Source organism: Anarrhichthys ocellatus, unplaced genomic scaffold (assembly GCF_004355925.1).
Source record: "Anarrhichthys ocellatus isolate YVR2014 unplaced genomic scaffold, GSC_Weel_1.0 scaffold78, whole genome shotgun sequence".
Classification (NCBI taxonomy): Eukaryota; Metazoa; Chordata; class Actinopteri; order Perciformes; family Anarhichadidae; genus Anarrhichthys; species Anarrhichthys ocellatus.
In genome coordinates, this window is record NW_022280108.1 from 1,519,443 (window position 1) to 1,531,000 (window position 11,558).

The following is an 11,558-nucleotide window of genomic DNA, read 5'->3' on the forward strand; positions in this document are numbered from 1 at the left end:
TGTGTGTGTGTGTGTGTGTGTGTGTGTGTGTGTGTGTGTGCGTGTGTGTGTGAGGTGAAGTTTGTGTGTAGCTGCTGTGAGCAGCTTGACTCAGTCAGGATCCTCATGGCTCCGTCTACATGAGTGTCGGACGGGTTTTTACAGCTTTATGTAACACAAAAGATCCAAACAGTGAAACACACACATACACACACACACACACACACACACACACACACACACACATCTTAAGCTGGTGTGTCTTTTGGTCTGCTCAGAGATCCAGTAATGAAATCGGACACAGCGTGAGACGAGGACAGAGGGAGAAGATGGGTGGTGGGCGACAGAGCGAACGCAGCAGGGTTTGTTTTTTAAAATCTGAAATGCCAATAATTAGGATTGTGGGTAGACAGGAAACGGGCCCCGAGTATGATACCTGGAATTCCAGCTCAAGGCTGAGCCGCTGATCCTCTTTACGTAACAGATTATCAACATGGACACAGGTTTTCTTTCATTTTCATAAACATGCCAGAGCTGCTCAGCAGACTTTGTTTTTCCACTAAAGCAAGGCAATAAAGAAAACACTCCCTGTGGCCAGAAGGGCCTCGGTATGAGACAGGGTTTCTCCCTAAATCAAAAGGAAGTGGCACTGTGAGACGCACACTCCATCCAAGGTTATTGCTTTTTTCATGTCGGGCACTGTGGACGTAGACAGTGGTGCTGTATAATAGACAAACAATGCGACTCTTGAAGCGAGGTGTGTTCAATGACACGACACAAGAGAACTTGACCAAATCCAAGTTTGTATTGTGATGTAATGTCTGTTTTCTTCTATTTTTGCTGATTAACTCGATTTATCTGGGGTGAGAAAAATCTACTACATTTGAAATCCCTCTCCCAAAAAAATAGAAAGGTAGAATTTGTCCCTGTAGAAGAGATTCTCTTGTGTTTTTTTATGTCATTGTTTTCTGCAATAGCAGTTCAATGTATTTACATTGTTATGTTACAATTAATTAATTAATTAACACTGTGAAATGGTTAAAGTTGTCAGACGAAAACACGGGCAACTCCCAGACCCGACAACGCCATGGTAGAGACCTGTCAATCACTGTGTAGCCCCGCCCCTAAAGCATCCCCTGCTTTATGGTCTGTTTGACTCTAAATGGACCATAATGTACTAAATGAACATCATGCTGTGTTGAAGAAGACTTGAAACTAGAGATTGAGACCATGAACTCATGTTTACAATGTTTACTGAGGTAATAAATCAAGAGAGAAGTAGAGTCATTTTCTCATAGACTTCTATACAACCAGAGGAGTCGCCCCCTGGTGGACACTAGAGAGACTGCAGGTTTAAGACACTTCAGTATTGGCTTTACTTTTCAGATCCGGAGGTTGGCACCTGGGTCAAAAAAACACAGGACTTTCACCCGGGAGACCGCTGTTCAACTTTAACTGTTTTTGTCACGTGATACGTCAGTCGGTCAAGCTAACCACAATCTTTCCATAAACCCTTTTGTTGCATAAACCTGACTTCCTGTTAAGGCTAGGTAGAGGGGAACCTTGAGTGTAATAGTTTGATATTAGGGCCATTGACCAACCAAGTGGCGGGGTGTGCCATCCCTGTGTGGGATTACCTTTCCCTTTCATTTACATTTTCCAGCGTTGCTGTTGAAATGTTGACTAAATCTGCACGTTTCTTGTCCACACTCACCAGAATGAAGTCGGTCTGATACGTCGACAGCATGAAAACGGAGATGTTGTGGTCGGCCAGCGGCGCGATGACTGATTTAGCGATTTTGGTGACCCCAATGGGCTGCGCGTTGGAGGCGTTGCCGCCGCCCGACACCACGTTGAGGGCCAACCACGTGGCGTCGGCAACACTGATGTGCTCCGACTGGGGCAGCTCTGGGGACGGACAGAGACAGTCATGTCAAAAAGACACTAAATGAGAAGAAGATGCTGATTTAGGACGAGCTAAAAGAGGCTTATTTGTTGTGTAAAACACAGCTGTATTTGATAATGTACAAGAGGTTTAAACATGCAACTTTTTATACTCTTCATAGCTCTTTGTTGGGAAATATTTACAAATCATGATGCATTCTTTCAACAGCAGTTTGGAATAAATAGAAAATAAACTGGGAAGTAAGAATGAGCAATGAACACGACTGTTTCTTATCTGTTGTAGTTCCTGTTTTTCATCTTTAAATCACAAGGCCTTTGTCATTTTGTGCGTTATATTTTATTGTTTTTTTTTTCTTTTAACTGTTTTTTTGGTCTTATTTTTTATATATTTTTTCTTGCGAAGCCCTTTGTGATCTCGTTCTATGAAGGTGCTTTAAATATATACTGTATATATTTTTTAATATTGACTGCTACTGCCGAAGCATTTTTATTATCTGGACTCATAGAATATTATTCTCAGCCTCCAGTCATCTGTGGCAGACTGAATGTTAGACCACATGTTCCTCCCTGCCTCTCTTTGGGTTTCTGACTTCAACATTTAAACGAAAGCTCATTAAAGAAAGATTTAATGATGAAGGGAAGGTTTAATGTGCTAAACCTTCCCTTCATCATGGTTTTAACAATGATCAGAAAAATGTTTCACTCCTTTCAGTCATTTTTCAAGCAAAATCCCACAAATATTTACTTCTCAAACATGAAGATTCGCTGCTTGTTTTTATCATTTATGAAAGTGAATTCAATATTTTTTGTTTTGGACTTTTGCTTGAATAAAACCAGCAAATTTCAGGATGTATTTCTGGGGCTCTGGAAGGTTTTCATGAACACTTTTCACGACTTTTTGACATTTCACAGACTAAACAGATCAGTTGATTCATCAAGAAAATAATCAGCAGATAATCACTTATGAAAATAATCATTAATCGCAGCCCTAATATTTAATTAAAAAGCTTATTAAAAATGTTACCATCTAATTGCATTGTGGTGAGCGTACCAATAATATCATATTATCTGAATTATTAGCCAAACTCGACTTCAATCGGTTATTCAACAACCTGTAACATGCAGTAGATTAATGTTACCACGAGACGAACATTTACTGCATGATTGCCTCAATAAGTTACTGTATTGTGTAATAATTCTCAGACATTAGGAAGCTCACTTCAGTGCTCAGGCCTAATCATCCCTTGGACATAATTCTGTTCACATAAAAGGTCAGAAAAATATCCTTTTAGCGTCTTCTGGAGGTTTTAAATAAACGTCTTGCATTGCTGGCTTTAGTTTCTTAGTTGAACTCAACAGAAAACAGGCACCTACACAGTCAGAGCCAGGAGAAAAGACCTGCAGCAGTTATGCAACACATCGCCCGAAGTCTCCAGGGAAACCAAGGAGGGTCACCCTGGAAAAGGGTGCAATGACATGAATTCACTCAATCAGCCAACCACGAAAAACCCGGCGGCCGGTAGCTCGGCCTCACGTCCGTAATGACAAAGTGTGCTCAAACATTGGCAGTATGAGGCTACGTGGTGCCGGAGCGAATCACAGAGTGCACAATGGGATCTGTTTCCTGCCGAACTATGGTTGCCACAGCGACTTTAAAGAGAGAGAGAGAGAGGCCCACCTTTAAAGCCTTCCTCGTCGACGATGATGGTGTAGTCCTCCGGAGTCTCTGTCAAGCTGAAGAACTTGCATCTGTACGGGAGAGAGGCAGAAGAAGAGAGGACGGATCAAACAGTGTGAGAGAGGCTTGAGGGGACAAAAGAGCTCCATGCTGGATTAAGCTTCAAGTCTGTCAAACCATTTTGTTTTGAATAAGCAAGCTTTTTGTTTACAATTATGTAATTTGTGTTGTTCATTTCCAATGCATATCTTAAATATTTATAAGAAAATTTATCCAAAAAAGGACAAATTTAAGAAATGCACTGACTCAACTTGCAGTGCCCTGATGGATAATTTGCACATTGAAATGCAAAGTTACTGGCTGAGAGAACAGTGGTCCGCCCATCCATTACAACAATAGGTTAACTCACTCCACGTATTCTAAGGTCACTGTTTTATACTCAACAATTCAGCACAATTAACAATGCTTTCATGATGATAATGTGTCTCAAACACCATGAACAGGACTGGGTCACTTTTTTAAATGTTTTTGGTACGAAATGTGTCGCTGGCATTTAAAGTCTGGTCGGATTCAGCGTTTTAGATTTAATTTCATTTGTTCGCCAAAACGTCTGTGCTCCCTTTGTTCTGTTAAAACCAGCATTCTACTGAAATACGTCACGTTTCTGTCTGAAATCCAACTGTCAAGGTTCAACGCACCGAACCAAAACTGCTCCAAGATAAAGACGGATATTGTTTTAAAAAAGAAATCAGCTTGCAATCGCGTCCAGCTGACTTTCTCAAGCAGTGCAGAGGAAAAACAGCCACGCAGTATTAACACGACCGTGATAATAGACGTCTCTTACAGGCCAGCTACTGAATGCTCACACCTCATATTTGTCTGAAAGGTGTGAGAAGCAACAGAAGAGACTCAACAATGCTCTCTGTGGGAACGGCAGCATTTCCTCTTGGAGTTAAATCAAGTGTCTCTTTGTCTTGCAAAATCAAGACATTAGGAAGATGAGAACTGGAGTTTTTGTCTCGTGCCTGGGTTGATAATAAGACAACTTTATGTTACTATGAGCATTACTTAAGGACTTGCTCTATTCTATGAGTTTTCTGTTCAGATCAACAGTGAAAAGAGCAAACATGGAGAAGGCCCCACCACCTCTCCTACATAGCAGCAAGACTCAAAGACTTTACAGTTCTTTAGCCTCTTTTTCATTGTTGTTTTGTGTCTCTTTGTTGTTGCTTTGAGTTTCTTTGTAGTTGCTTTGTGTCTCTTTATATTTGCTTTGAGTCTTGTTGTAGTCATTTGGAAGCTCTTTGCAGCCGTTTTGCATCTCTTTGTAGTTGCTTTGAGTCTGTTTGTAGTTGCTTTGTGTCTCTTTCTAGTTGCTTTGAGTCTGTTTGTAGTTGCTTTGTGTGTTTGTCGTTCTTTTGAGTCTCTTTGTAGTTGCTTTGTGTCTTTGTAGTTGCGTTGTGTCTCTTTGTAGTTGCTTTGAGTCTCTTTGTAGATGCTTTGTGTGTTTGTAGTTGCTTTCAGTCTCTTTGTAGTTGCTTTGTGTCTCTTTGTAGTTGCTTTATGTCCTTGTTGTTCTTTTGAGTCTCTTTTGAGTTGCTTTGAGTCTCTTTGTAGTTGCTTTGTGTCCTTGTAGCTGCTTTGCATCTGTTTGTAGTTGCCTTGTGTCTCTTTGTAGTTGATTTGTGTGTTTGTCGTTCTTTTGAGTCTCTTTGTAGTTGCCCTGTGTCTCTTTGTAATTGCTTTGTGTTTGTAGTTGCTTTAAATGTCTTTGTAATTGCTTTGTGTGTTTGTAGTTGCTTTAAATGTCTTTGTAATTGCTTTGTGTGTTTGTAGTTGCCCTGTGTCTCTTTGTAATTGCTTYGTGTGTTTGTAGTTGCTTTAAATCTCCTTGTAGTTGCTTTGCGTGTTTGTAGTTGCTTTGTGTCCTTGTAGTTGCTTTGAGTCTGTTTGTAGTTGCCTTGTGTCTCTTTCAGCTGTTTTGCATCTCTGTGTTGGTCTCTGTTTCTTTATTGTGTGTGTTTATTTTGAGTCTCTTCCTGGTTGGCAGTGTCTCTTTGAGTGACATTTGTTTGGCGGAGGGGGCCCTGACACCTTTGCCCCCTGGGCCTGTGCCCATTGCTCACATTCTATGTGTCTGCAAGGAACTTCACAGGGAGTCTTTAAATTCATTTATACTGCGGAGCAGTGCCAAACACCAACAACAGAGAGAAAGCACAACACAACACACACGTTTGTAAAAACTACCTTTTCTTGTAGCGACCCAACTATGTTTGTGACACTGAGGATCATAAAATACCAGAAGTTGGAATCAAATGCTGAATCAGATTCTCAGCTTGTTTTCTTATTTCCTTATCAAAGGAAAATATACCTTCTTCTTCATGTAAAGCTGCTGTAATAGATTTTTTGGGTAATTTGCAGGGAGCAGAACAACCTTAAAACAAAACACTGACCTTCTAAAGTTGACATGGTTGTTGTGTTTCTGGCCACCCGATGAAAACAAGTCTAATGTTTCTCTTTTCTGTCTCTTTAGCTGCTAAACGCTCCACTGTGTTCACCAGCTAGTCGCTAACTGCACAGGTTGTGTTCAATGAGTTTATTTAACCAAAATCAGCTGCCTGCTGCTGGAAACTGGGTTGACAATAGCTTTGTGCAGGTCATGCAATTATTCATACATTACCTTCATCTTATTTTTCTTAAATAAATAACATAAGTTAATTTGTGTGACTGCATGCAACACAGATAAGAAAATGGAATGAGTATATAAAGCTGATTTGAATTCACAAATCAACACCTAAGCATTCATGTGCATACAGTGGAGAGAAGAGGCACAATGCATGATGAAGATAAAGGAGCTTATCCACCGTCAACGACATCAGAGGACGGGGGTGTGGAGAGACGACTCGGCTGGAAAAATAAACTAGCTGCTAAACTGGTGTCATCCAAGGGACACTCGCGTTCTGCAGTGAAATGATATAAACGTATTGAATCATTAATGAGTGGCGGGCTGCCATGAGCACCCAAAACTTAAATAAGGTGCACCACTCGAGAGTTTGCCCAAATCCAATTTACTCTGGTTGGATTTGACGAGAGCCTGTTAGACAGGATTCCTTCAATAAAACATGAGGAAACTGAACTTTTTGCTTCAGGGGAAGACGTAACGAATTACTCTCCTTATTGTAGAACAGGTGTTTTGTGTGTGTACTTTTTTGAGTTTTATTTATTTTAGTGTTAGATTTTTTGTATTATCTACCTACAGGTGAATAGGGTAAAAAAATTAACTAATAGATGTCACCATGAAACTTCACCAGTTGTTTACTTACATTAAGACAATTATTTTTTGTATTACAAGTTTTCTGAAATGTTATGTTTAAATATGCAAATGAGGCGTTATCTAATGGTAACTGTTGGTGAATTTAGGAGAGATCCCAGCCCAAAATCTCAGAATTGATCAGTGCATGAAAACCGATGCTTTTGCTCGTAGTGTCTCCCTTTAATTAACCACTGGTTTAAACGGCACACACCGCGCGCACGCTAAGTGACCCAAATCTAACGCACCCCACGTTTTTGCGTGAACAGGTGATCTGACGAACTGAAATGCTCACGAGGTGCATCGATGTGGTGACTTCTACATTTACTCAGGACCTTTTTGTTTTTGTTTTTTACCGTCATCGAGATTTTTTTGCGCAACATAATTGAAAACTTTGCGCAGCGGAACCAGAGAGAGACTGGGACTGGTTTAACTGGGAATAAACGAGCAGAGAAACATGGAGCAGATGGTGGAGGAACATCGCGGTGCTCGAGACACACAAGAGCCGCTCAGACAGGTGAGTACAACAACACACACGGAGGGTTGTGCGCGTGAATACATGTGCAGCTCTCCTTTTCGTCGCTGTAGTTTGTAATGTTTTCATGTTTGTGTTGTCTGCTTTGAGCGTGTTTTCTTGCAAATGCACCCGCCGCGGTGTCTAGTTGTTTGTTGTTTAATTGACAGTTTCCGGTTGTATAATTGATGATCACCGGCTGCAGAGCTCCGTCTCGGCTGAAGGTGTTGGTCATTTCTTTGGACATGAGGTTGATGTGAACGTTGGTATGTTAATGCAATATGTGTGGTGGACTAAATGTCTTGTTTATAGTTACTGTGAAGAACTTTTATCTGGATCCGTCTCAGTGTAGTCCTGGTCCTCTATCAGACCTCCATCAGTAAACAAGACCATCAGAGAGAAGATGGTCTATTTATAGAGTTATTCTTAATGCTCGTCATCGGAGCCACCGGGTCGGATTCTGGTGAACTCAGATGAACTCATGCAGGTTCACCAGAAACTCCTTCAGCTCAGACTCCAGCGGGGGACTCCAGCAGAGACCTGTCCACCGTGGACAGACCCAGATCCTCCAGCAGAGACCTGTCCACCGTGGACAGACCCAGACCCTCCAGCAGAGACCTGTCCACCGTGGACAGACCCAGACCCTCCAGCAGAGACCGGTCCACCGTGGACAGACCCAGATACGGCTTCTCTGCAGCCTTGGACCTGCAGTCGGAGCTCCGGAGGGAGGAGGAGAGCTCAGCTCCCGGCAGCAGCATCTCCTCCTCCTCCTCCTCTCTGGGAGCCAACACCGACACCACGCTGCTGGAGACCCAGGACGTATTGCTGGACCCGCTGGAGGGAAGGGAGGCAACAGGAGAACCAGAACCAGGACGGGCTCCCAGTTGTCGCTGTTGCTGCCGGGAGATGAGCTCTCCTCCGGAGCTCTGACTGCAGCTCCAAGGCTGCAGCAAAGCCGGATCTGGGTCTGGTCTGTCCACGGTGGACCGTTCTCTGAAGGAGTTTCTGGTGAACCTTTGTGCCGTAAATCCTCTGATGTCACAGTGAATCGGACACGATGACGGTCAACAAGAATATAAGACAATTATCACTATTAAAAAATATTCCACACTTCTCTCTGATGGTCTCTTTACTGATGGAGGTCTGATGGAGTATCAGGACTAAACTGAGACTGGTTCAGAACCAGTTAAAAGTTCCTCACAGTAACTTTAATTGTCCGAGGATTTAGTCTAAAACCAGTTCTTTGAATGAAAATCAACTATTATCGGACACATGCAGGTCAAATAGATGATTCAGTGATGAACCTAAAACACAATCTCTTTCATTCTCGTAGCTTTTTTAAAATCAAAATATTCAAAACTGATGTGAGTTCTGTGCTGATGAGCCTTTAATAGACTACAGACTCATTATTCTACTTAGCTTATGACAGTTTCTAACAACCAGCAAACAAGTTGGTTTCAAGGCAACACCACACCTATCATGCGTTTTTACTTCCTCACTGAAAGCTGTTATTCAGACACAACTAATATGGTTGCAACTAAAATAAATTTTATTTAAAAAATGAATATTAAATCTCTTTTCGTGCCTGACAAAGAAACATCCTGTCCTTCTATTTGTCAAAGTGATCCGCCGCTTTTCATATTGGAGGAAGTCCACCTAGCCTGAAATAAAGACTTCACCGCCATCGTAAAATAATAATACACTTTTACGAAATATAGAATTAATCTTCAGTGGAGAAAAAGAAGCAGAGTTTCTGATTTCCTCAGTGAATTCCATACACAGTCATTATTGAGTGGTATATTGTTACGGCATCTGCTAAAGTAATTGAATGTGGGAGGCGAGACTTGTCGAGATGTTTTTTTTTGCAGCGTGAGGGTTAAATACTGAGAATAAAGCACTTTATTCATTAAGTTTAGGTTTAATTACATTGAATGATGGATGAATTCTGGCTGACTTGTTGGGTTTTTGGGCATTTCCGTATTATTTAGTGCCAAGTAGAATATATCCGAGACGACTTCCAGTCGTATTTATGACTCGGATGTGGAAACTATTCACAAGCCCTAAAACTGGTATTTACAGCATCTCAGATATCACCTGAATGCAGCACCTGTGATGAACCCTGAAACGTGCTTTTGCAGAACATGTGCATAAAAAAAAGCACCTTTTCAAATTTCCAGCCAGCAAAACACATCAGTTCACACTGAAAAATAAAATTAATAATACAAGTAATTAATACAATTTAAATAATTAATCAGCAACTATTTTTATTGTATATTTTTCTAGCAAAAAAGCAAAAACATTTTTTTTTTTAAATCTCTGCTTCCAGCTTCTCCAATATAAAGATTTGCTGTTTTTCTCATTTTAATATCTTTATAACATGAATATATTATATTTGTGGGACGTAACAAGACATTTGAAGATGTCACCTCGAGTTGTAGTTGTACACTATTAGTATTAATAAAATGGAGAACATACGATGTTTAATAGCTGAAGCATGTTATAATAATACTAAATTAAAAATAACAACTGTGAGCTTTTAAAATAATGTCCGATGATTATTAATGTATGCTCCTCTCTGTATCTTTGACTCACTCAATCATGTCAGTTGTTTTCAATCCATGAAAAACAAAATAATATAAAATATTTGAATACTGCAGTAAACTGGTGTACTGTAATGTGAATCTTTCATTGTTCTCCGACTGATTTTCTAGAGCAGACAGATTGAGGATGAATCAACAATGAACATACTGGTTAGTTAGTTGCAGCCTCATTAGAGTGACTTCCAGTAACTTCTCAGCACAGACAGTTTGGGCTGTTTCAGTACAGGGAACACATTTGGTTACACAAATATTAATACACTTATAGTGGTAATAAAATAAAGAGTGTCAAGAAAAATACCTATTTAATTAAAGTTTTCCTCAGGGTGGAAAATCAACTTTCTTCATCCTTATGCTGCTTGTTCAAGTCATAATTTCCCCCTTTTTAGAGAAGGAAAAACAACACACACTACACACCCACCCACCCACTACACCCCCCTCTGGCGTCCACCCAGCTACAGATGGCACAAAGCTACAACATGACACTACAGAACGAGGACAGGCCTGGAAGCTGTCTACAGGGACTCTGAGAATAAAGAGTTGTTTTACAGCATGAAACACTAAAACTACAGGATGCAGGAATCAAACCCGCGACCATTACAAGTGCACGCAGCCTGCCGGCTCTAGTTTGCTCCGGTGTGCACAAACAGCAGCATCCTGACAGTGAAAACGCAACATAATAAACGACACAACTGTCTTTTTCTACGTCGCGTCTGCGAACTTTACGTTACCTTGTTTTGGAGGCCAAGAAAGCGAGTTTAATCAATCCGTGCGTGCAGATCTGGATCCCCTCTTTCGCTATACTCGCCACTTTCAAGCTGTGCTCTAAAATGTGAAGCTCCATCTTTTACGTCTTCTCATTTGAGGAAAGGCTTAAAATGTTTTTGAGAAAAAAAAAAATATGATGATGATGATAATGATGACTAAATACTTTCAGATAAGAGGCATGAATAAATAAATAAATAGGCGCACGGCAGGTGAAAGGCGTTTTAAATAGAGAAAGAAAGAGAGCGAGGCAGGGTGGAATAAAGAAAGCTAAGAGGTAAAAAAAAACAAAAAAAAACGGACCTGCTGTCAAAACCTGCGACGGAACCACGCGCACTTCCGGTTGAAGGATTTCGAAATAAGAGTGCATGGAGAGAAAATATAAGTACCCAGATTGCTTTAGAATATGTAATTCGATAATAATTACATTGTTAAAGATGATTTCATTACTGTTTTTGGTAACCTCTTTAAAATAATATATATTTTTTCACGATAAATGTTTTTTAACTCATGAAACATAATACCGAAAAATATATACTTAAAATGAATTAAATGTATTTATTATTTTATTTATTATTGTTAATATTATTAATAATAGTATTATTAATATTATATATATCATTAATTTATTATTTTCTAAAATATATTTTTTCACATTAACTTTTTAACTCATGAAATGTAATAGTTCACCTGTAGTTTGTGAGGGTCATTGGATTTGATCAACTGCAAACGCTGAATGTACAAAATGAGTTTTATTTGTATTTAAAGTTTGGGAGGTATCTTAAGAGAAAAATAATAATTTGTGGCTAT

At 40.1% G+C, this 11,558-nt stretch overlaps 1 protein-coding gene across 1 annotated transcript in view; it reads right to left on the reverse strand.

Moving 5' to 3' along the window:
* Positions 1-11,074, reverse strand: part of castor2 (cytosolic arginine sensor for mTORC1 subunit 2) — a 21,432-nt gene extending 10,358 nt beyond the window's left edge. Inside the window, exons 1-3 of the mRNA XM_031874065.1 lie at positions 10,715-11,074; positions 3,563-3,633; positions 1,617-1,887 (exon numbers count right to left, since the gene is read on the reverse strand). Of these exons, the coding sequence (XP_031729925.1) occupies positions 1,617-1,887; positions 3,563-3,633; positions 10,715-10,827 (455 nt within the window). The 5' untranslated portion in view covers positions 10,828-11,074. The remainder of the gene's footprint in view (positions 1-1,616; positions 1,888-3,562; positions 3,634-10,714) is intronic.
* Between the last annotated feature and the right edge of the window lie 484 nt (positions 11,075-11,558).